This window comes from Leucopleurus acutus (genome assembly GCF_964270905.1).
Source record: "Leucopleurus acutus genome assembly, chromosome: 12".
In the NCBI taxonomy this organism is placed as follows: domain Eukaryota; kingdom Metazoa; phylum Chordata; class Mammalia; order Artiodactyla; family Delphinidae; genus Leucopleurus; species Leucopleurus acutus.
In genome coordinates, this window is record NC_139154.1 from 7,176,416 (window position 1) to 7,202,690 (window position 26,275).

At 44.9% G+C, this 26,275-nt stretch overlaps 2 protein-coding genes across 4 annotated transcripts in view; one reads left to right on the forward strand and one right to left on the reverse strand.

The window, feature by feature from the left end:
- The window catches only part of CTNNA2 (catenin alpha 2), a gene marked incomplete at its 5' end in the record, with an annotated part of 1,047,388 nt that overhangs the window by 661,976 nt on the left and 359,137 nt on the right, over nt 1-26,275 (forward strand). The gene's annotated exons all lie outside the window — the stretch shown is intronic.
- On the reverse strand, nt 21,534-23,740 carry LRRTM1 (leucine rich repeat transmembrane neuronal 1). Its single transcript, XM_082851241.1, has 2 exons — nt 23,698-23,740; nt 21,534-23,428 (listed from the first exon to the last, which is right to left on the reverse strand). The coding sequence occupies exon 2, from the start codon at nt 23,367-23,369 to the stop codon at nt 21,801-21,803; it is 1,569 nt and encodes a 522-aa protein (XP_082707367.1). The 5' UTR covers nt 23,370-23,428; nt 23,698-23,740; the 3' UTR covers nt 21,534-21,800.

Sequence of the window (26,275 nt, forward strand, 5' to 3'; positions counted from 1 at the left end):
AAAATCCTTAATTGTAATAGCTTGAAATTGAAAAGAAAGAAGTTTATTATTTCATGATTTTGTGTGCTGGCAGCTTGGGCCGGGCTCAGCTTCAGAGTTCTGGCGCTCTTGGGTGGGCTCCCTCAGGTGTAGGCCATCTGCTGTTTTTTTTTTGTTGTTGTTGTTGTTTATTGAAGTATAGTTGATTTACAATGTTGTGTTAATTACTGCTGTACAGCAAAGTAATTCAGTTATATATATGTGTGTATATATATATGTGTATATATATATATATATATATATATATATATATACATACATTCTTTTTTTAAACATTTTTTTCCATTATCATAGGATGTTGAATATAGTTCTCTGTGCTATACAGTAGGACCTTGTTTATTCATTGCCATCTGCTGTTGATTGAAGGTCTCACTCATGTGTCTGGTGGTTGGCTGGCTGCAGGCTGAGGTTCCGGCCAGATGTTCTTGTCATCCATCAGGCCAGCCTGGTCTAGTTCACATGATGAGGGCCTCAGGGTTCCCAGGAGCAGCAAAAGGACATGTCCTATTGTGCAAGTGCTTTTTAAATGTCTCCACTTGTCATGTTTGCTGCTGTCCCATTGGCCCAAGGAAGTCCAGAGTTGGTGTGGAAAAGGAATACCAAAGTCATGGATGAAGAAAGAATTATGGTTAATCGTATTATCTACCCCAGACTAAACTCCTCCTAAAAAAGCATTTTAAAGGCAGTAGTGAAGGATAGATGACTCTGTCAGAGACTGAATTTGTGTTATCTCTTGGCACATTGGTGACTTTGTACTTTACTGTGTGTACATGTGTGTGTGGATGGCTGTGTGTGGGTGGGTGCTTGTGTGCATAAGAGAGAGAGACAAAGATGAAGAGAAGAAGGAGATGGAAAACTTACAGGCAACTGAAATGTCCAACTTGGAAAAAAGATCACTGAATCAAGCAGCCTTGGTAGCCTCATGCCCCACCTGGGCAAGAGGAACAGAGAAAGGCCTTCCAGCTCGGGCCTGCCCACCTCCACTACCCTCTATGTGCTGGTGATGTAATGCAGATCAAGGGTACCAAACTTATTCCAGAGAGTTAGATTTATTTCACTTGTCTCTTCATGCTGTAAATATATGTTGAGTACTATCTCCAGGATAAGTACTGGTTTGAATGCAGCTGACGTTGAATGCTGGCACTGCTACTTTTTCTCCCTGTGATCATAGACACTCCCAGAAGTTCATAGCTTATATGAGCTTCAGCTTTCTTATCAATTTAAGGAAGGCACTAGATTTAGTGATTTTAAAGATATCTTCCAGCTGTAATACTATATAGTTTTATAATGCTATACTATTTCTTTTCTCCCTTTTTTTTGTTTTTTAAATTTATTTATTATATTTGGCTGCGTTGGGTCTTCATTGCTGCGCGCGGGCTTTCTCTAGTTGCGGTGAGCGGGGGCTACTCTTCGTTGCGGTGCGCGGGCTTCTCATTGCGGTGGCTTCTCTTGTTGTGGAGCATGGACTCCAGGCATGCGGGCTTCAATAGTTGCAGCACACGGGCTCAGTAGTTGTGGCTCGAGGGCTCTAGAGCGCAGGCTCAGTAGTTGTGGCGCACGGGCCCAGCTGCTTCGCGGCATGTGGGATCTTCCTGGACCAGGGCTCGAACCCGTGTCCCCTGCATTGGCAGGCGGATTCTTAACCACTGTGCCACCAGGGAAGCCCCTCTCCCTTTTAATATTTACACATCTTTTGTCTTGACTCTTTAGCTCCCAGCTTGTTTCTTTGATGACATCCACCAATGGGTGGAATGGAATACTGACCAAAGTAAATTGGATCAATAGAGTCAGTTTCTGTGGAAGGAGGCTTTTCATGGTCCCTTACATCTTGTCACATAAGAGTCTTGTACTTATCCTTGCCCAAGCAAGATACAGTGTTCTATGCACTGAGATTTCTGTGTCATGACCTGGTCTCCTGGGAGATTTGCTTGGTAAAATAGGAAGTTGTCCCAACTTAAGGTAGGGATAAGCTTCCCTTTCTACTTATACCTGTTTTATAATGGAGACATTTGTTAGATTTGGAATAGGAAGAATGGCATTAGCTATGGGATACTGGGCATTTGCTTACCCTCTCTGAATCTCAGTTTTCTGATCAGTTGAACAGTACCAACCTAAGTATTGATGTTATAAGGAGTAAATGACATAAGATTCTATAAATGCCAAGGTCAGGACCTATCTCTTTGTCTGACTTCAAACAATATTTGTTTTCCTCTCCTCCCTTCACTCTTTGCAGAGCTGATCAAATGGGATCAGGTTTGCTGGCTGCAGCACTTGTAACTCTATAGTACAACACAGATAATGGATTATGATTACTGGCATCAGTCCATCCTCCAGGAGCCGGGAAGTACCAGAAGGTTTTCAGTGCACAGAGGTACCCAGCTGTGTTAGAGGCAGCTCTGGGGATGGACCCAGGTCTTTGCCTCCAGTCTAGAGCTTTGCCCACTGATACTTTCTGCTCACTTGTCTACTCACTGCCCTGAGGAGGTCAACATATAAGTGGGCCCATACATGTCACCTTAAGTTCTGGAGCCTTAAGTAATGCAATAGGGCATATACCCTCGATTTGAGCCCTATAGGGATGCGTACATTTAGATAAAATATTGCAGTACAATCCATTTAGCATACCAGTGGAGTACCTAGCCTTGGCCCTTCTATAATCTTGTGCTGACCTTCCCCCTCTCTTATTTTTCACCTCTTGAAACAGAGAGCAAAGTTTCACTGGCAAAGGACTCTCAGGTATTTCTGAAAGGCATTTGGTGAACACACAGTGTTGTTTATTTCCTTTGGTGAGTTGATTTCCCTCCTTTGAAAGGTTTCTTTTTGAAATGCTGCACAGAAACACCATCATTTCTCTTTGCCTTCTCAAGAGAGCCATAAAATGCGATTGGCTATTAGCTGAAATGCAACCTCTTGGCTCCACTGATCCAAGGGGATTTGGGATCCCCAGGGTGACCAGAGATAATTATACACAAGATATATTCAGAAATGTCCCTGAGTGCTCACTCAGGATCTGCATTGTTAAGACAGTGCATTGTCAAGACCCAGGCCATAGTTACAAGCTCATCAGAAATTCAAAGACTAAGTCCATCCAGCATGTTACATGCAAGACTGTTAAGTGATTCACTTCTGGAGGTGAAGTCATTGGAGCTCATAAAAAGGGCAGCTTATGAATCTGGAAATCAAGCCTATGTGGTCTTCCAAATCAGGCTTTGGGGATATGAAGGATGAGAGATGGGAATGAGAATCTTATAAGTGGTTTTAATCTGAAACATACAAGTTAACTTTAAGCAGGAGGACTTGAGAGTAAGGGATCTAATCACAGGTGTATGTCATTAAGTTGTTTTAGGAAGTTATTTTCTAAAAAATGTACACTGGCGTCTATAGGCACAAAGAATCAAAGGGCAAGTAATGAGATAGACTTGTCACATGAGACCTACGCCCAAAAGGAGTAACCTCACAAATGCAACCCCAGAGATGGAACTTCCAAGTGTTTGAGTTGTTTTCAATGAGTATAGTTTGATAGGCTAGGGATGTACCCTCTTTATGGCATTACTTCAATGGGAAGATGTCTAATGACTTACCACAGATGATGACAGATTGTATAAGCCTTCCCTTTAGCCCCACTGCAGCTGGGGCAGTGGGGAAGTGTGTCCTTGTGCCCTCCTAGAGCCAGAGGGATAGCTAAGTCATGCAGCAAGAAGGTTATTTCTCCAGCCACTGCATATGCTGAGCATTTAATGAGAAGAAAGAATAGAAGGGAGGGGAGAGGAAGGTGAGGGGAAGAAGAGGAAAGAAAGGAGTAAGAAAGAAAGAGAAAGGGAGGAGAGGCAGAGGAGGAGGGAAAGGAAATGGGGGCTGGCCATTAATAATCACTAAGTGATGAATTCTAGGCTACATGCCAGGTATTTGCACTTGCATTATCTCAATTTCCCTGACCATGGCACAATTAGTGTGAGTGGGATAATCTTATCCATGGCCACACAAGTGGAAGGGATTCTGCCTTTCTGCTTCAACAGCAGTTACAGCAAGGGGAATTGCAAATTCACTACCCAAGTTCTTATTGGATGAGTTGAATATCTTAATAAAGAGTTCTATTTGTTAGAAGGAGAGCATGGAGAGTTAACAACTGAATGAAAATAGCAAGGTATATTCTTGGGGAGTTAAGGAGGCCTAATTCTAGATGGTACAATACTGCCAGGTCTCCTCTACTCCTAAGGTAAAAGTGGTCCCAACTTCAACAGTTCATTCAATCCTAAGGTGGGCAGTCAAGGAATGAGGTTAACAATTGCAAGGGTGTTAGCAATAGTTTTCAGCTCCAAGCCCTATCCAGAGTAGTTTCTCCAGCTTCTCCTCTCCCACGATTGAGCCTGAACAGCACAGAAGTGGTGGCTGTTTCTCTCTACACTGTTGTGAAACCATCTGTTTCATCATCTCTGATCTTCAATCACCTTCTTTTCATCATCTCTGGGAATCCCTCAAAATACTCACAGAGGCAAAGGAGGATTCAGCCCTGCCCTCCCTGAAAGATATTGTTTTCTCTGGCTCCTTAAGAGATTAGCCTTATGGTTTTAGCTTTTCAAACTTCCTGGTCTATACCCCATTCCATCTAGAATTTTGCTGTACCAGTTAAGATGCTTATGGCTGCAAGTCATAGAAGCACTCACTTTCCAATGATTGAAAAATGGTTGTTTATTATCTCACACAGCAATACGTCTAGAGGTGTATTCCCCAGGCTAGGCTCTGGGGCACAGTAGTGTCATCAGAGACCCAGTCTCCATCCATTCTTCAGCCCTGTTACCTCGCTTAGTCCTTGCGCTTGCTCATTGCAGGATTTAGAATGGCTCTCCATGAGCCAAAAAAGAGGGCCATTTTCTTCTACATATCACTTTTTTTTCTAGGGATAAAATATTACTAAGTTCCCCAGCAGACATCTGTCCTGCTGGTCAGCCACAACCTGGCTTCAAGGAAGCTGGCCAAAGCAGCCTATGACTTTTTTGGCCTTTATCATGATGACAGACTCTGCCATCATGGACAAAGAAGATGGGGGATGGCTGTTGAATAGATTGCCAACAGCATCTACCACGCTGGTATCTCTCTTCTTACAATTTTCATTCTCAGACTGGGTCTAGGGACACCGAGGAGGGCATCCAGTGTCATACTCAGAAGTATCCATTCTTCATGACCGTCAACCAGTGCCTCAAGGTCAAGCCCAGGTGTCTCAACTCTCTTACCTCACAGTGATTTTTAGTTTCGTCCAGGGAATTCATGGAGAGACTGATGGTCACTTTTGCTTTTGGTCTTTGTACAAGAGTCATAGTCTAGGGACCCAGTCATCAGTTCTGATATGTTCCTTTATTTTGCCCCAGTGGGCCCACTGGGTACTCATACAAATAGATAAAACTCAGGCAACCCAGGCAGGATTCCCAATGGGAATGCAAGTTAGGGTCTTCTCAGGGAAGTTTATGAGACACTCAAAGTCTGATGTGGAATTAAATGGTCTCCTGACTGATGAGACTCCAAACATGACTTTGTTGAATACCATGACTATCAAGAATGCCAGTAATATTTCAGCCACTCTGTTTGCATGGTGTTATACAGGCATGTCTTGTGTGATAAAAGTCAGTGTAATGGATATAAAATTTACTTCGCAACAAGAGTGAAAATATTTCACTTGGCTTTTTGTTTTCTTGTAAAATTGCATCTAATCTACATGAAGATTTCTCTCTTACCAGGGAAGTTAACTGTCAATTACTATAAGGATTCTTGTACCATACCAACCTCTCTTGGTTATGTGATGGCACTGGAGGCCTTATATTGGTCCAGACTCTCAGGAATGGTGCTCTGATCTTCAGGTCACATGATCTCCACTTCCCTGATCATTGTCCGTGTCCACATGGTTCCTCAAAGGCAGTCAGATCTGCTGTTTCATACCATGCTTGGTCACTGGAGTCTTTTCTGAGGATGGTGCTCGTGACTCAGTCTCCTTAGGAGCCCCCTCATAGCCGCTCCCCTGTAAGATCCTGCCACCTCCTCAGATCCCTGCTGGTTGCAACCATGTCACCCTTCCAATCTCAGAAGACATTCTCTAAAACCTCTCTCTGCCCTGGATGTTCCAGTGACCTTTTCAAATACTTCCTTTTGATTAATAATCCCTGAGATGCTTCTGCAGAACCTCCCTTCAGGAAGCCTTAGGAAACACTCCCCGGGACTCTATTCTACTTCTAACAGTGAGCACAGGGGAAGGATATCAGAGTGGTTAGTTCTTTTCTCCCTAATTCATCCTGTTAGAAAGAGGATACATTTCCTTATTGAAATGGAACAAAATTAGATTCTAGATTGTTCTGCTGATTAAGTATCTGCTTATAACAAATCCAGTCATGAATTGCAGGTAGGCACCTTGCCAGTGCATTTGGCCCATACCTCCCTTTCATTTGCCTGCCTCCATGCCATTGCACATAGTGGATTGTTCTCTTGAGAGACCCTTTCCTTCCATTCTGCCTGTCAAATCCCCACCCACCTACCTAGACCCAGAACTCTTCTACCTCCCACCCATTTCCTGAATTGGGACACTCCTCTCTTTTTGCTGTGTCCTCAGAACACTTTGATACACCTGTGTTGTAGTATATATCCTTTTCCATCTTTGGTTGTTCTCATATGTGTGGGCATTGTACCTGTCCTGTTGGACTGTAAACCATTTGAGAGCAGAGCCATGTCTTGTTCTCTTTGCTTCCATGTTGCCTAGAAAGAAACTAAATGGAATTAAATGCAAATGAGTTGTCTCCTGACCATGAATAGTGTATAATGGGACACAAAACATATATACATGGTACATGGTAGTAAGTAAATTAATAATAGAGACAATGAAAAGGAGATATCCTGGAGCAGTCCAGACTGGGAAACATGGCTTCTAAGGTCAGTGAATGTTCTAACACCTTCTGGTGGCGAGAAGGAGAACCATAGTGAGCTGAAGACATCGGGAAAGGTTTCTTAGATATCTTTAGAACCCGAACTGGATGTTGCATCATCATGAAAATTTGAATGACTAGAAAGAAAAGGAGGACATAGAGAAGTCATGGGCATAGGGAGGAAGAAAGAAATGGCTTCAGCATCTGTGGGTTGGATTGGACACATCAGGAATAACCCCTATTGGTGGCTTATGTTTTCATCAAACCTCACAGCTTATTATGTTATGTGATTCTGTCTAGTGATATTCATAGACTGAATTCCACTCTGTTGCCAATAGCATTGGAAAGAAGATTCACTGTGTACAAAGTCAAAACTGCTTCAGTGGTAATAGATACATCTGGTACCAAAAGTAATGAAAATAATATGAAGAAGATACTGGTGATACTAATCATACTTATTAAGCACTCTGTATGTGCCCAGCATGTGCAAAATGTTTTACGTACATTAACACTACTGCTCCCCAAACAATCAAGGTAGAAATTTTAAACCATCCCTATACTAATAGAGGCTGAGTTGCTTGCCCCTTATCACTCACTGGGTGTATGGTGGAGCTGGGACTCAAATCTAGGTGTATTTTATTCCAAAGCCCAATCATTTTTCATCCCCTAGAGCCCTAAAGGCTGAGGACTAAAAGCAAACGCAACAACGAGAAGAACACAAATTTTATCTCATGATATGTGCTTAAACTCACACCTCTGATAGGGTACAAATGTAATCTGTATTAACCAGGTCAAAGTTCAGTGCAATGTAAAGGCATCTCGTTTGCTTAGTGCTTCATCCCGTTTGAGAATACAGCTATGTGGACTTATGCAATTATTTTCTTAATGATTTAATTACTTTCTCACGATTTGATCTTAAAACTCAAACCATCTCCCCCACCAAGCCTGTTTATTTTGGAAACCTAAGAGCTCATTTTCAGGCTTTCACCCTCAGCTGCTGCCCAGGGTCCTCAGTGATAGTTTCCTGAGTGAGGGGTATTTACCTCAAGGTGAGACAAACTGTTGAAACCCCGTGGCCTCCTTAGCACAGGGATTGAAAACCTCTTCACAATCACCACAAATTTATATTTGCTGTTGGAAAATTGCTTTGGGAAATGATGTGGATCAGGAAAGTAAATTTTCTGTCAAGATAAACTTTAGTAGTGAGCAAAGCAAAATTCGGAAAAGAGAAAAGATCCCTAGGTGTTCTATCTCATTTTTATTAACATTCTTTATTATTTACCACAGTCATACTCTGTGAGCCAAACTGTCAGTGGAAGCATTGAACTACAGAGAAGATTCAGGAATTTCTCTAGAGAGGATACCTTCAGTCTCATTTTACAAACAGAAGGTGTGGATAACAGATGTGCTTCAAAGAGCTCACAGTTTTTAAAAGAATTAAGGTGAAAAATAAAATCCCTAAAACCCCACCACACAGATACCAAGAATCTACTGCTTCTGGACCGGCCCAGACTTTTCAGTGTGTTTCCAGAAACTGCTGTTTTGCAGTCTGCACAGACGGTGGAGTGCTTGGACTAGCAAGGGAGGGTAGGCAGCTTGGCAGGACACCAGCTCAGAGCACGATTCTTCTTTTCTTTTACCCGAAGAGCTGAGCCTGGTAAAAAATCAAAACACAAACAGACCCTTTCCCTCTTCCCCATCTGCTTTCACCCCAGTTCTTTGGGGTTGGTATCCCCGGGTAAACCAGTGGAACCCAGCAGGCTGCAGGCTGCCGAATCTGTTGCTGGATTTTGCTGCAGTTCAAGGCTGTTTGGCTGTGGTACCCAGGAATGCTGAGTCTCACCGGCCGACAGATACAGGACCACAGCCGGAGCCTGTGCATGAACACTCAGAACAGCAGCACATGCACTTTTGAGTTTGATGGCAGTGATATGATGCAATACATGATTATAATTGAACCAGGGTGGACTTCCGTTCCCCCTTCTTCCTGAGATCTCAATTTAAATTCTTAGGAGATCTAGCAGGTCTGGAGAGAGGTGCGTGCAGAGAAGGAGGACTGGGGACTGGATCTGTTAACAGAACTGGAAAGAATCATTATATTGGGAGAAAAATAAAGGCAGTCACCTGTGGCAAGTCTTGAATCGCCTGTGTGAAGGGAGCTTGGTAACCTCCTTAACTAAGTATTCCAGCTGACTTTGCCTAATAGAGATGGTGCTCTCTTTCTTCCCACTTATTGTAGCTGCTAAACCCCAACTTTTCCCTCCATGGAGATAGTTTTTATATTACTAATATTTAATGTTCTCTTTAAATTAACCTCTTACAGCTACTTCTTAGAATCCATTTCTAGAAACCAATTGTTCCTAATGCCTTTCAATGCTCCTCTAGTCTGTTTGTATAAATACAACGTGTAACTATACATTGGTGACACGGGCTGGGAACCACTATTACTTGAGAACTTACTGTCAGCTAGCACTGTGGTTGACTCAGTATATGTGATCCCTGATAATCTTCCCAAGAACCTGCAAGGCAGCCATCGGTGTGTCCATTTTAGAGATGTGAAGGCCACAGTTCTTAAAGCTCAAATGATGACCTGCCCAAAGGCCATTAGACTCAAGAGGGTCAGACTCTGCTCCACGTTGAGGGGCAAAGTCAAGTGAAGGGAGTGCTTCCCTTAAGAAGCAAACAGTCTAGTTGTTGCTTCCCTGCTACATATGCTCTCGAGAGAGAGGATTCATGAGGGACTTAATTCAGAGCAGTGACTAATAGCAGGAATTCCACTCCCTGTGGAGGGGAGTTTGAAGCATGTGGCCCTCTAAAGTCACACTGTGGGTGGCACCCATATGTCACCACCCTCCTCCGTCCACTGCTGTAAGTCTTTGCATGATACTACGTAGCTTCTAAAGTTGTCACTTACATTCTCTCCTTTGATCCTTACCAGATCCTTGTGAGACAGGCTGAGCAGAGATTAGTTTCTGAATTTTATACATAAGGGAATTGAAGTCTGCAGAGGAGGTGATATATCTGTCAGTAAGTGACAGAGCCAGGACCAGGGCTCAGTCTATTAATTCCATCCCAACAGTTTTTTTCTAACACATCATGAAACTTCCAAGTAAAAACAGCTCTGGGAGATGCTGAGTGTAGGATGGACTGATAAGATCAAATTCCACAAATGAAACTTTGGCTGTTCAAATAACCTCTGAATTCCAGGTTTCAATATCAAAGAACCCAGACCTCCTTTGACCTTCTCAAAATCTCAGTTGGTGACCTGCCATGATGCTTTAATTTTTTGTGATTTTTGTCTCTTCCCCATGTTAATCACTATCTATCTCAGCATTTCTTAAACTTCTTTTTTCATTATCTCCCTCCAAGAGATTTTTTTGGACCTTTTTTTCCCAATTGTCCCCTCACTTTGAAATTTTAATACCACAGATATATTGTGTATCTGTTTATATACTGTCTACCATATGTATATGTGTACTTTATACATAAAACTAGTAAAATTTTGTTCATCCCCTTAAGAGCCAATTTTTACTCCTTGGGTTCAGTATTACCCCTGTTGAGAATGCATTCCATAGCTCAAAACTATGAATTCAGTAAAAAAATAATTTTTTAAAAGAAGGAGGAGGAAAGAAGAAAGAAAGGAAGGAAGGGAGGGAAGAGAGAAAACAAACAACAAACAATAAAACAAGTTAGCAAAGACACAAAACACTAAACTGAAAGTGTTCCTCAATTTCCCAATAGTTACAGCTTTTCCTGGTAGTATAGAGGCCTGTGTTGGGGTTTCATTGTGGCCAAAGTCTTTCCAAAATGCCCATCCAAAGTCAGTGCGGAGCATTCTTTAGTCATTCTGTGAGCAAATCACAAGGAACAGGCTGGGGCTTGGAACAGAATTACCTTTCAGGAACTAATTCCCTCAGAGCAAAATAGAGCATTTCCTCTGACCAAACATAATCTCTGTTTGTGGCGTTGGGCAGGTCTCTAAGGAGGAGTGGAAGCTTCCCTTGGGGCATGTCTAATGAATTCATAACTTTACCTATTGATAAGCAACAGCAGTGGAGAATATATTGGAAATCACCCCTGCTTTCCTCCACACCCTGCCTACCAGATCAGAGAACTAAAAAAACTGCCCAAAATTACTACTACAGATGAGAAAGGAAAAGCCAGGCAGGTGGCACTGACTTGCCCAAAGGCCAGCAGCCAAGTGACAAAGCTGGGACTTGGACTCTGCCTCATAACACATGAGCTCCTCTCCCAGAAGAGCGTCCACCTCAGACGTGTTCTCCTTTTGTTACACTTGCTTGAGCAGCATCAAACTGCGGCTGTTAGTACACAGAGAAAAAAACATCTTTAAATAAACACCAGCAAGTCTGTTACAGCTGAAGATGTATACTTAGCGTCTCGGGGGCCAGTGTGATTTAATATTGCCGATATTAAATAAAAGTTTGGGAGCTGGGTAACAATCGCAAGCTGTGTAGTCTCTTTCCACCTTCAGGAATTGACTACAGAGAGCAAACAGCTCCGATGTGAAAGCGAGTTTTGCTGTATTGCCAAAGACCCACACAAATGATGCTTCCTTGAGCTGGCCGCCAGGCTTTGGTATGTGTGAAGGTAGAAGGCGGGGCCACAGCTGCATGGGTACATAGATGTCAGACACACACACGCATATTCCAGTGATGGGCTACATTCACCAGGACTGTCTGATCTCAGTGGCAAATCCAATTCAATTAAGAACCAGAAAAATGTCAAACATGGGTATCAAGGCTAAGGCCTGAGCCACTTGCAAAGCTAAAATGGAAGAAACGTGTCTCTCTACCCTCAGACTTCACACTCTACCTCCTTAACTTCTCCTTCCAGACCCAGTGCTTTCAGGATCTCAGATTTTTGGGTAGTACCTTATCACAGAAGAAAATGGGGGTAACATGGCTTTGCAGCCCTGTTGGACTCAGCACCCCTGCCGGCTGTGTGACCTTGTTTTATTTATCTTTCATTATCTTTTATTAAAGCAAACCAAAGCCCCACTTATCTAGTACCTACCATGTACCAGGCACCCACTTTACAAAGAATATCTCATTTACTTCTCAATAATAACTTATTTAATTCTCCTAATAACCCTATCTCCATTTTATAGTTGAAGGAATTGAGTATCAGAAAGGTTAAGTAACTTGCCAAAGTCACTCAGCCAGAAGTAAACCCAAGCACTGTGTCTCCAGAATCAATGTTTGACCCCCCCTCACCACTAAGGTAAGTGACCTTGGGCAAGTCATTGAACCTCTCTAAACCTTAGTTTACCTATCTGTAAAGTGAGAATATTAATACTCCTCTGGACAAGGAAGGATAAAGGTTTGTTGCAGGGTTTAAATGAGAAAATGTTAAGGATTTAGCAGGTTGCCAGGCACCTTGTAAATACACTGTGTAATAAACATGTCCATTGCAGGGTGGGGGTGGTGGTGTTTGCCTTTCGTAAATGGATCAGGTTGAAGTGGAGGCCTCTCCTCCATACACCCATGATGAGTCTGGTGGACCTAGACTCTTACCACAGTCTTCTTGCTAATGCCTCACCTTCAAGTTAAATTGGTCTATTGTTCACTCAACAAACATTTCCTTAATCCCTGAACAAGAAATGTTGTGTCACTTTGATTGAATGAGTTGACCAATTCAATGAGAACTAAAAAACCTGAGTGATGTGTTACCTTTAGTTGCAGTTCAGTGATAACATGATTCCTTCTCTTCTTCCTCACAGTATGTTTGTTCTTTTCTCTTTGCACCTTTATGATTTTTGAAATAGTGTACAAAAAAGGATAAATAAGAGAAATTGAGATAAAAATGACCTGGACAGAAAGCAAAAGAGTGAGGCTGAATTCCAAGAAGGACCATTACTTTTAGAATAAAACCCATGCACACACACACAGACACAGTTGCAGGGAAATATAGATTTCACAGCAAATGCAATCACTATGGAGCAGACAGTGAGATAAAATCACAGAGTGTGTGGTTGTCCTGCAGCTGAGGGACAAATGACAAGATTGCCTTGGCCAGCCAAAGACAGATTGTTGCATTATTCCATTAATTGTGTGTAGCTTGGCTTTTCCAGACCTTTCTGTGGCAGACTAATCCAGCTCTCACTTGCCACTGACTGAGCCATCTCACTTTTATCCGAGTCTGCCTAGAATATCTCTGAGATAGAGGTCCCTGCCACACATAGTTTGCAATATTGAGAACTCTTAATTGAAGATAAACACGCTGATGGTGAACATCTAGTAATACATGATTTCTAAAGAGGACATTGGTTTAAGGAGATAAAATATGCTGGAAGATTCAGTCTTTATCCTGGCTTTATTTTAAGTCCCATAAACTGTTGGCAGATCTGAGCTTACATATGAGCAATTGCCTGTGTTGTTTCATTTGAGAGGAACAAGGAAGGATCTCCTCTCCAAATATACATCACCCAGGTGTTTCAGTACCTGCAATTCTAGCATTAGAACAATTTCCTTAGGTTATTCCCCCAAAAGATCTATTTTAAACTGCAAGAATTTCTGGGCAAAATAGGTATCAAGATCCATCCATCCATTTTCTACTAGCATTTAGTTTTCACATCCTTTAAAGAGTTGCTGGTAAAAAAGTTGATGGCAGTAGGCTGAATGGAAAGGGAACATTTTGATGTTCGCTATTTGGGAAGCGTTGGCATGTATTTGGAAGTCTCTGAGGCATCATGGAGGCTCCTGTGGAAATGAGAAGAGTATCAGGCTTGGGAGGGGGCTTGAGGGGGGCACCAAATGGGCAGTAGTGAGACTGTGATGCCAAATTTTGTCATTGCCAGACTCTGGCTGGTGAGGGAGAAGGTATAGGAGCATGAGTGCAATGTGTGCTCCAGGACACCTGCTGGAAGACTTACTGAGGTTTGTACTTTGAGCAAGGCCAGCCATGTCTCATCACAACCAATCAGAGAAGGAAAGGGAAATGACGGAGGAGGACACAGAATTTAGAAGACGCAGTTCCAGGTGCTAGGCCTTGACCTTCGGCAAGCTACTTAACCTCTTCTGATCTGAGTCTTCTAGTCTAAAAGATGGGACAAGTTTGTGTCTGCCTTTTGTGATTGTTGGGAGAATTAAAGTAAATAAAATAATTGTAAAGAATACTTAGTAAACTATAGAACACTCAGAAACAAATGACAAGCCCATGTATGCTTGTACATCTTTCTCACAAAATCAGCCCCACCTGGAGGAGTCAGTGAGGCTGGGGCCTCCTCACTTAACGCTGACCCCCATCCACCAGCCCACCATGCTTTCTTAAAGAGCTGCAGTCTGACTTGTGGATCTTACAGATTGCTGAGCTACAAATGTGGCGATACTTGTGACCCTCTAGCTCAGTGTTTCCCAAATTTGACTGAACTTTACAATCACCTGGGAAGTTTTAAAACATAACCTCACCAAAGCCACACTGCAGATCAATTAAATCCACATCTCTGTGGGAGGGACCCAGGCATCAATATTTGTTAAAGCTCCCAAGTGCTTTCAATGTGCAGCCAGGGTGGAGAAGCATTTTCCTAGCTGAGCAAAAGAAAGAAGGATGCAACTAGAAAATTATCTTTTTTCTCATAAAGCAGAGAGAAAAATGGCTTCCCAACATGACATTGATAAGAAGCCAATAGCCAACCTGGTAGAGCAGAGTCAGGAAAGAAACGATTAAAAAGGGTTGTGGAGTAAAGTTGGTGTATCACAGCCACTCCCGATGATTATTCGATCAATATAAAGCACAAATCTTGAAACTCTCTCCCCTCTTGCTCTCTTTTTTTCCTCTCTCTTCCCCTCTCCCCCCACCTTCCAACCTTGACTTTTACTTTTCCCACCTCTCCCTTTCTCTATCCCTCCCCCTTGCTCTCATTTTACTAAAGGGCTCTGAACCCCTAGTTTTCATTGTAGCCACTTACTCAGATCTAGTAAGTTATTTCAGGAGTCCTGTGCAAACGTTTGCCTGTACTTCTTCCCTGCCCCCACCCTCCACCGCAGTGGCTTCTTCAGCCTCTTTACTGGTCCTGCTTCATGACAGTTCCCTGTATCTCCCCATCTCACATGTGGGTGAGTGTGAGTGTGTGTCCTCTCTAGGGTTTCCTTTCATCTTCCTGCACGTTCTAAAAACCCCATTTTCCACCCACACTTGCCCGTGCTTTCTCATCTGTTTTCCAGCATACCCACATCCCTCTCTGAAGCCCTGGTCTCTTTGTGAATTTTTATCTACCATTACACGTTCACATGCAGTCAAGCCTGATGAATCAGAATATTTGGGGAATGGGAATTCAGGGGAATTTTAATTTTCTGGTTAAGTGGCACTAGCTTGAAACCACTTTTGTTTTATTGTCGGGGAAAATGATGAAATAGAAGCCTAGAACCCGAAGGGTCCTTAGGGAATACCTGGGTGAACCCTCCCAAAGGCAAAGAGAGAGAGGCTGTCTGCAGTTAAGATGACTACCAGTTGGACCCAAGGCCTGCGAGTACCAGCTCCAGGTCTAAAGACCATCTCTCCTGACTTCAAGACCGGGGTTCTTTCAGAGCACTCTCTCGACATAGCCTGCAGAATTGTTGATTAACCAGGACTGATCAAAAGTAAGTTGCATTTTTGAAGTGAACTCTCTAGTTCTCTCCTAATGTCATAGGCCCATAAACTTCACTCATCAATGTGGTCTGCCTGGCCCCAAATGCCTTTCAGTTTGTGATGCCTGCATCTCTAGACCATCCTGCTTCTAAGGTCTGAAATTATGGCCCTGATTAATATGTCCACCACTCACTAGACTAAGCAGATTGATTTTTATTTTGGCTGCACCACATGGTCTATGGGATCTTAGTTCCTCAACCAGGGATCAAACCCACGCCCCCTGAGTTGGAAGTGCGGAGTCTTAACCACTGGACCTCCAGGGAAGTCCCAGCACATTGATTTTTCAAATGAAAGCCCATTCCCACCTTGGAGACATTCCAGGCTTGGTTGGAGAAGGGGAAAAGCCCAGACATCAGAACACCTACTGAAAGGAATATCAAGTTTCTCATTTTCCTTCTTGTTAATTAAATATCCATTGTTAACTCAATTTTTTTTTCTGTTTCCTAAATGAGGTATTGCCAGAGAAAAAGTGGGTCAGTGGAGGGCTCTGATGGGTTTTGTCCCAGTTAATTTAAGTTTTGCCATACGTTGTTTGAGAAGCGTATGCTAGCTACAGGTCCTCGCGCTGATTGGCAGCCAACCTGAGGGGTTTTCTTTAGACTTCCAATTCTCTTGCAAGAGAGGAAGGTTAGAAGGCAACAGAGCTGGGTGAACGAATCCAAGCAAACCTGGAACGCAGCTTGTTGGTGTCAATGGCCTCATTACTCTATACCAGGGAGCAGAGTTTCTGAAACTCGGCACCCTTGACATTTTAGGGTAAATGATTCCTTGTTGAGGGGGCCTTCCTGTACATTGTGGGGTGCTTAGCAGGATCCATGACCTCTACTCACTGGATGCTGGTGGCATCCCACCCCCAAGCATGAAAATCACAAATGTTTCTGGACATTACATTGATTGGGTGGCAGATTTGCCCCTGGTTGAGACCCACCACCATAGAGACATAGCCCATTTAATGACCAAGAGGAGTCATTAAATAAATCCTCAACAGTAATATATGAATACCTGGAAGACCTTAGTCTCTCTGAGTCCAAAATCCTCTGGTTAGTGGTTGGACTGGATGATTAACTGAACTTTGAGCTCCTGGAAGCCTGTGAGAGGTCTCCTCTGTTGGCAGAGTCCTGCATGACCCGATTACCAGAGGCCAGAGCAAACAAAGTCATGATGAAAACTCCTGGATTCAAGCATTGCACCCATGTCACCCACCAAGAATATGGTGAGCATGTACCCTTAGCCCAGGCTAGTCCTAGGGTCTTTGCTGGTTAGAGCAGTGGAGGAGGCAACCATTCAAGGAAATTAGAAACAGGGTATAGTTAAAAGGACACCAGACTGAATGCCCTGTGCTTCCAATTACTAGCTGTACAAAAACACTCAACCTCTCTAAGCCTCAGGTTCCTCATGTAAAGATAAGGTCTAGAAAAAGGCTCACATACCAAGTAACCATTCAATAAATGTATTTTCTCCGTCTCGTTTACAACCCTGACTAAGCCTTCAGGACGTAATAGCCAGGCTTTTGCTTTGAGCAAAAAACTGTAAACTGTGTCCAGCTGAGGAAGGCCAGGAGATGGGGCCCAGTCACAGGAGGAAGAATTCTGCCTGCAGGATCCCTGGAAAAAAATTTGAGTAGAGCAATTTTTAATGGAGAAATGTTTTGTAACCCTGAGGTGGAACTCCTTAGTTAGGTGCATGCTCTGTAAAGAATGCTTTGCTGGCTCTTACCACTAGGTAGCAGGCATACACCCTTCTATGGAATGAGGAGCTCAGAAGATCCCCAGCCTGCAGAGCCTCTACCACTCATCAACTAATGCCTGAAAATACCATCAGCCACCTCAGTCCTTTACACCTTGTGATTGATTTTATCAGATCCTTTTGTGAGTAAAAGTTTGATCATGGAAGAAGAAAGCAGGAGGATAGTTAATGCTGGAGGGATTAGTTATATAATATGATCATGTGTATGTTGTTATACGTGTGGTTATATATATATATACACACACATACATGACAATGTAGTATGTGTGACTATTACGTGTCATTTTATGTCATTTACGTATATGTATGTATGTGTATATCCCTAAACTTCTCCCAAAATATATTTCAGGAGCCTAATAGTCATATTCCAATTAACTCCTTGCTATTTGATAGTCCATCCATGGCAAGCCCAAATCAACCAACATAACCACCTATCTAGAGGATATAATTGATGCTTATTTTGACTACCCTGAAACATTATAATACCCATTCTCCAAAGCATATAGATTCTGGCCTCTTGATAATGTTCTCTGTGAGAAGGGTATCTGATGCCTTTCATGATCCCAGGATGTGTGATCCACCAGTGCTTCCTTCTACATGGCTGCACCAGACAGAATAAGTGCCGAACTTGCTGACAAGTCGATTAATGTAAACCAGCAACACAGGAGGCCCCTAAGCCCTCCAGTGATCTGTGTGCAGTTGCTCAGGAAACTTGAGAGAAATAACAGGTAGTGTCTGCCCCTCTAATGACTTACACGTACTCATAAACATGTTGTTGATGCTAAGTCATACCGAATGTCTCCTTCCTGAAGGCAGGGGAAAAAAGGTAAGGCACTCTTAGACTTTGAAGAGCTTGAGAGAATATTAAAAATGAATTTTAAAAGTTTCCTTTTACTGGGATAACCTTTTCTTTATGATGGCAACTTTGCAGTCTTGAGAGCCTGGGCTGGCTGGTGGTCTCAGCTATCAGGGCTGGAGTCTGAGCCCCAGGGGCTGCGTTTCCTCAGAGTGAAGGCCAAAGGATGGGTTTCATTTAACCTGCTCACTCTGGTACCACCTAAAAAAAAAAAAAAAACTATTGGGGCTAAGACTGGTCTGAGAGTGTCATTTGAAAGGACTTTTTTTTCTATATAAATATTTGAGAAACCTCTATACTAGGGCTGAACTTTAATCAGCTGGGAAGGTACTGCAAATGGAGGCTTAATCCATCACAATGCCCAGGAAGAGACAATGCCCAGGTCTTAAATTCCTTCCAGACAGCACAGGACAAGGAGATCAGCACCCTCTGAGGGAAGAACAACAACAAAAAGGGTGCTACACCTTTAAAAAATCAGATTGCCTTTTAAATGCTCAGTAGTTTCCTTAGAGGGGGTCAGACAGAGCAAGTTTCTTGAAGCTTAAAGATCAATTAATTTAAGAAAGAAAAGATTTCAAGTGTCATAAAACCTTAGTTAAATCTACCAATTTCCCTCATTCTTGCCTTCCCCCACCTGCTGCCATTCTCCAAAGCAAGAGATGCAAGAGCATGAAATGATGTGAGCTAAATTTCTGTTTGTGTAGGAAACATATTTCCTTGCCTATAAAGGCACACAGCACAGAGACAGTCAGACACACACACACACACACACACACACACACAACACACAAAAACAAATTAAGAACACAGTATTCATGACCATCATTTGTTCTCCAGGTCTCAGGTTACAGAGTCCTGTTTACAATAGTATTTCATTAGATTTACTTGGACTTCAGATCTTCTACATACGTGGTGTTTAGTCATACGGTGGGTAGGGGTGGCAGCAGCAAATAACAAAGCATGATTATTCTCTAGCTTTTTCTCATGGCCACATTTACAAAAGAAGAATAAAGAGGGAAAAAGTCTCAGAGATAGGAGAGAAATTCTCCAGTTTCCAGTATCCATATTTCTAGGGGGTAGGGTGGATCTGTGCTTCTGATGTTTGCCAATAAGGCTTTGCTTCTGGAAGCTTTCCCTGTAAGCACACCAACACCGCCCTTAATGCACCAAGCCAGAGCAGCTTTTGGCACTGGATTTCAGGAACCTTCCTAGGAGCACATCAAATCCATGGAATCCAAGGATTGAATTGAATCCTTCAGTTGCACAATTGGGGGATTTTTTCTTTTTTTCCAGAAAAGGTCTGTTGTCTCCTAGAGGAGGTCTCTTTATTGAGGTTTCATTATAGATGTTCCTGCAGTCCCTGCCCTCCAAGTGAGATGCTGTTTACAATGGCATTCCCAAGTGATCATTCTTAGACTAAATCCAAAACCCCCTCAAAGTTATCAAAGCGTCTCTCTTCTAGAACATTACTAGTTTAAATGGGTGTTGCGTGCATGGTATGTGTCATAAAGTCATGTTTTAATTATAAACAAAATAAGATGAAGTTTCCTGGTCAGAGAAAATGAGATTATGGGGGGGTGGGTGTGCGCACGCGCGCGCACGCACGCCCACGCGCACCCACGCGTCTGTGCGTGTGTAAGAAGCTCTCCACCAAGGCTTAACATCTTAGAGACATTTGCAAAATATTTCTCTTGAAAGAACCTCTTAGAAGCAGTATTTTTAGGCATACTGGGTTCTCCATTGGTAGAAGAGAAATCTACTAACAACCCTCAGATTAAGTAAACCTCCTGGTGATGCCATTCTGCATTTCAAACAGCTGATTGTGCCTTTTTAGGTAGGTGGCCGGAGGCATTTGCATTTTGGGAGAGGGTGATGTATGTTTTCTCCCCCCATCCCGCTTCCTGTTATTCAGACTTGGCTCTCCCTCCCAAAAGAAAAGGAAAAAAGAAAGATGCCAGTCTGTAAGATCATTCAGAGGGGTGAGCACCTGAGTTTGAGAAAAACTTCTGGACATGGACAACATTAGCTCACCAGCTGTCACTCATGACAGTTTATTTCAATCACACATTTGCTTAAATTGCTAGCTAGTGAAAGACCATCACACATACTCCTCCCCTGTCCTTTCCCCACATCGCCACCTGCTACCACTCTTGAACTTAGTTCAATAAACAACCCACACCTCTGTGGACCTGGAAACCTATGAGGTTGGGAAGGGGAAATCACTGACCCCAACACAGAAAAAAACTAAGACAACACAGGAAAGCAGGCATCACACAACAGGGCAATCTGAAGAGAGGCAGCTTTTCTGTCCTGGGTTAACAAATTATTCCTGTTTCAGTAACATTGGAACATAGGATCAAAAGCTCATTTTCCCCATCCCACCGCACCCCCATCACTTCTGTATCCCGTCTGCCCCTAAAGTCTCCTGCTACAACCAGCACCCAGGGAGGAGTTCAGCCCAGGGTAGGATTTTCCCACTGTTCCCCAGAGCAACTAGGAATGTGCTGTCACTGCTGAGAGCCTCAGCTTGCTGCAGTCTTACCAATATGCTCCAGAAAGCACAGTTTTCATCACCGAACATTTGTATTCCGCCTTATTTCCCTGAGTCAGACCACAGAGAGCAGGAGATGAGGGTCTTTCACTTGAGAGAGTATGGAAAAGGGAACAAATGCTACTAAGTCTGGTGAATCAAAGGCGTAGGAGAATAGTGAACCAGTGGCATTTGGGGGTGAGATTTTGAATCGATTTGAAAGATGCTTGTATTAAGTGCAAAAATGTTTCCTGCTCATAAGAAAAACTGTGTGGCACTGCCTTTTAAAAAGCATTTGCAATGATCTCTGCCTTAAAGGCTGAGCAAGGATGCTCAGTCCTCAGTCCACCTTTCAATTGCTTTGAAGTGGCTAGATTGCACTGCACCCCCCCACCCCCAAATATAATATAAAGGGTCTTGCTTTTTTCAGTCCTTAATCATGTGGGGTACATCCACCTGATAAGCTGTTTGTCCTTCTTAATGTTTCAAAATGAGCCTGGCTACTTCTGAATTTCTGGATTTTCCCTGTGGCCACTAGATCACCCCTACACACACACACACACACACACACACACACACACACACACACACACACACACACACACACACACACACACACACACACACACACACGGTGGGGGGAGGAAATTCTAACTGTTGCTTCACTCTTAACCAGGTAACAATTCATTTAGGTTACACCAGTCTGTAAAAACTGTAAATGCTATTTTATTTTAAACATTTTAAGTTTACAAAAAAAAATCAATGATTGGTACCTTTTTACACTCTCAGATTCCTGAATATGGACAGATCTTCAAAGGGAGGAAGGAGTTCTCATATGAAATTTAAGATAGACTGTCCTGAAGGTTGTGGGGTGGGGTTTTGTTGTGTTTTATCTCGTTTTTGTTTTTAAGACACAATAAAGCTAAAATGTCAAGTCTCTGGGAGAGATCCCCTTGCGGTTTCAGTCAAGGAGCATATCAGAGCACAGACAGGAGACCCCAGCCTGGTGCTTGCCGGCCCGCCCCGGCTGTCCAGGCATATTTGGTAGCGCACGGGTTGGGAGCCACTGGGACAATCACACCTCGCATTCCCTGGCGGGCTGCTGGTGGCAGGTACACGAGCCATACTCGTTGATGATGACCAGGGCTCCCTCAATGTGGTTCGGTTTGTAATCAACGTAGTATTCCTGGGCAGACATGGCAGCCATCTGATGCATGGTCTGTTTCTGCTTTTGCTTCCTGCGCTGCGTCACAAAGCACTGTCTGAGCTGCCTGAGACTGGCTGGGAAGCACTTCCAAGAGACATAGAGCACCAGGACCACGATGAGGAAGGAGAAAATGAGGGCCATGGTGCCGGTGACCACCTTGTGAATCTGCACAGCGTTCTCGGCGTGTTCGCCGCCGGGGAGGGCCACGGTAGCCAGCTCAGGCGTGCTGTCGGGCTGCCCCTCCCTGCCGTCAGCGAGAGTGGTGGCCGGGCCGGCGGGGGATCCCAGGTCGCTGCGGTTGGTGACGGCGGAGAGCAGGTGGCCGCTGGTGGGCTCGGCCCCCTCCTCACACAGGTGGAAAGCGTACACTGCGTCCAGGACGTCCTCGCCCTGTGCGTACTCGGGGCTGGCGCACTGCAAGTTGCCATCGTAGCGCCCCTGGAAGTTGCTGAGCCACGAAGCCAGGGCGCACACGTTGCGCCCACAGTCCCAGAGGTTCCCGGCCAGGGTGACGCTCGTCAGCGACTTCCAGGAGTTGAGGATACGGGGCTCGATGTAGGTGAGACGGTTGGAGTCCAGCTGCAGGGACTGGAGGTGTGGCACGGTCTCGAACACATGGGGCTCCATGTACTCGATCTCGTTGCCCGACAGGTCCATTTTCTCCAGGTTCCATACCCAGTCCAGCGAGCTGACCACAATGGCCACCTTGTTCCTCCTCAGGCAGAGCGAGTGCAGGGAGATGAGGCGGGGGAAGTGGGCAAAGTTCACCTTGACCAAGTCGTTGTGCTCCAGGTGCAGCTCGGTGAGCTTGAACAAGCCGGCGAAAGAGTTGCGCGCCAGACTCTTGAGCTGATTGTATCCGATGTCGAGAAACTTGAGGCTGCGGCAGTCCTGGAAGATGCGCACGGGCACGAACTGGATGGCGTTGGCCCGCATGTGCAGCGTGGTGAGCTTCCGCAGCCCGTGGAAGAGATCGGGCGCGAGCGCCTGCAGCTTGTTGTACGAGAGGTCCACGCTGCGCAGGTTGGGCATGGGCCGGAAGGTGGTGTTGGCCAGTTGGGTGATCTGGTTGGAACTCAGTGTGAGTTCCTTAACTCGGCGCAGTTTCTGAAAGGCGTCCCCCTGCACCGAGCAGATGTGATTGTGATCCAGATAGAGCCACGTGAGCTGCATTAACCCCGTGAACTGGCCGGCGCGCAGCTCCGAGAGGCTGTTGTAGCGCAGGGACAAGCCCAGCAGGCCGGACAGGTTGTGGGGCGCCTCGGTGAGGTTGAGCGCCTCGCAGTACAGCAGCCGCCCCTCGCACCGGCACAGCTGCGGGCACCCGCTGGGGGCGGCGGGCAGCATCTGAAAGCAGGCCCCCAGCAAACACAAGACCACCCCCGAGGGCCTCCTCAGCAGCCAGTATAGACAGAGACCGAGCAGCAGGAAATCCATTAGCGAGAATCTTTCCAGAGAGGCTGGAGAATGTCCATTGGAAGCGCTCGGTCAGAAATCTACATCATATTTTATTCCGAGGGAGGGGGAGCGGGGGAGGGGGAGAAAAGGGCAAAAATCAAATAAATACATTGAAATAAAGCAGGACCCCCCCTCCCCAAAGCCACACGTTCACCTCTAAGCATGCAGAAAGCTGGGCAGCATAGAAAGTTCACAGCCACGTAAAGATCAAAGAGATGGTGATTTGGTCCATGTTAGATGCTGCAGCAAAGGGAGGAAAAAAAAAAAATCTTCGGGAAAGAATTTAATTAAAAAGTGTCTTACCCACCCTTTTCCAGAGAGTGACAACCTCCATTCAGCTGCTCCCTTTGTGTGCAGGCTAATTATATGCAGGGCGAGAGAAGACCCCTCTGTGTTTCCGAGGCAGCCCCGGTCCGCGGCCGGCGGATCTGGCAGGCGCACAATGTCTCACTTTGCTGCTCCGCTCGGGGCTGCAAGGGCGGCCGGCGAGGCGGGGAGGCGACTTCTAGGACCCGCAAGTTTCCCAACTGCGTGCGGGAGCCGGGGCTTCGCCTTCCTGCCGCTGTCCTTTCCCTCTGCAGTTCGGACTGTGACGTTGTGGGGAAAAAAAAAACTCCAAACTCGGGGCTCGCGACTCCCCAGGATTTGACAGTCTGGTTAATGTCCGTCATTGGAAAGGACCACTGACCGGCGCCACCTTTTGCTCCGCGGAGACAGCCTGCCATTCGCGCCCGGGGCGGCTGCGGAGAGCGGGCTCGCTCATGCTTTGCGGGCGGCGGGGAGGTGCGGGCGGCGGGCGGCTCGGGTGGCGACGCTGGGAGCGGGGAGCGGCGCCCGGCGCCCGGGCTCCTTCCCTCCGCCAGGCAGTGTGAGGCGCGAGCTTGCACCGGCACCTACTGCTCACTGAGTGTCGTAAGCTGCTCACGATTGTGCGTCTTCCCGGAGCATCTCAGACATGGGCAGATTGAAAAGGGGTGGGCAGAAAACCAACATTCTCCCGAGCCACTAAAGTAATATATGTTCTTTGATGAAATGGAAATAACTTTCAGCTTTTTGGTCCATATTTCCAAAAAGAAAAAAAAAAAAAAAAGGAGGGGGGATGGAGGTTTGGAAAAGCATCATCAACGACAAGAGATTTCCAAGTGGGAGACTGAAATATTCTGTTCCGCCCTCCCCTTCCCTTCGGGGAACGTTCCCCCCTCCCCCTTTAAAGCTGTCTACGTGTAAGAGATACGTAGGAATCTGTAGAGAAATCAACATTTGGTCCTTTGCTTTAGAAAAGCAACTTGAGAGAAGCTAGAGGAAAGCAATGATTGTGGGGATTTGGCTGAGATTTTTCTTTTTTCCCTTGCGGGCACTGGAGTTCTGCAGTCAGCCAGCAATTTTAGGTGGTGGGTGGGGGAATGCTTTCCAAACTCAGCGGATTTGGAAAGCCATCCTGGTCCTGGCGGTAGACCTAGAGTGGCAGAAACCTATGTCTGTGTACAGGGAGTTTTTCTTGCCCGAGATCCCTCTGGGGCTTCACCAGTCTCCATAGATGTCTGTGGGGTCCCGGGTGGATTAAAGAAAGATTGTAATGTCTGACACCGGGAGGGCTGACCCTGACGTGCTACTCATGGTGATTACAGAACCCTGCAGTACACTCGGCTCCAGGAGAATGTGCGAGAGGATGAGAGGAGAAGGGGTAGTTTAAACCCTCATGAAGCCTACCCCTTTCTATATATACACCCAGTACTTAATCTTTGAGACTGTTACTAAATTGTATCATCTGAGCATGAAGAGGTCTTAGCCTGATTATTTCCATTAACACTCACTTATGGATGGGCTCCTTAAGCTTCTTATGTTGAGCTCTGTCTTGTTCCAACTGGTCTGGAGAGGGTCTGCATTGCTGTTGTCAGGGACCTGTTGGTCATCTGTTTAAAAAAAAAAAAGAGAGAAACCCGGCTGGAAGTGAGTGGATAAGCCTACCTTCTTGACAAATATGCCCAAGAAGGCAATAGGGAGAATCCAATGTGAATTTCCAGCTCCTCACTTCTAATTCCCATCATATCTGACTCTTAGGAACTGAAAATAAGTGGGCATTATCTATAGTTGTGCTCTCATTGATAAGAATGAGGCGGATTACCAAAGCTCCAGGGTTGGACTGGCTTTGGACAAATAACTAAGTTGCTCCTTACATTCAAGCTAAAGACACTACTAACCAGTGGAATCAAAGTCACCAAAGACTAGTAGTACTTTTCAGGAAAAGTTTTATGAACAGGGGCATGAATCATTCCGTTTCGTATTCCTCTGAGCTCTGGCCTGGTCATTCATCTCTGAGATGCATCCTTCAATTGGAAAGAAAACAAAGCTGAAATGTCCTAGACATCACATGCTGTCTTAGGAGCTAAAAGAGACATTAGAAAATCTGAATTTTGCACATGATGAAACTGAGGTACAGAGACATCGGGTGATTATCCGAGGTCTCACAGCTTGTTACTGGCACAGATAGGTTATTTTCTGTCTCGCACCAAAGTGGTGGCCTTCCTTTCCCATTCTTGATGGTCAGCTCTCCAGCCCTCTTGCCTCCTGCCTGACTCTGGACTGGGCACTGGCACCTCCAGGGTGCTGCGGAACACTTTAACAGACAGACAATTTCACCATCAAGTGTTTTCACCTCTTGCCAAGGTAATTATTCCTCACAGCAAGCCGGCTGATTGAGCCATAAACTCTAAAGGGTTGGGGAGCTGGGGCAGGCAGGGGTAAACATTGGCCAACCATTCAGCAAGTATTGTGAGTACAAGCCACCCAATCCCCATGGCTGCTAGGAAGAAAATTCTCCTAATGCAGGCAGCTTGCAAAGTGGTGCTAGAGCCTGCCAAATGGGCAAGAAGAGGTCCCACTTT

What these genes read in the sequence shown, in the direction of transcription:
- LRRTM1 (XM_082851241.1), bottom strand. Translation starts at nt 23,369, where the DNA reads ATGGATTTCCTGCTGCTCGGTCTCTGTCTATACTGGCTGCTGAGGAGG.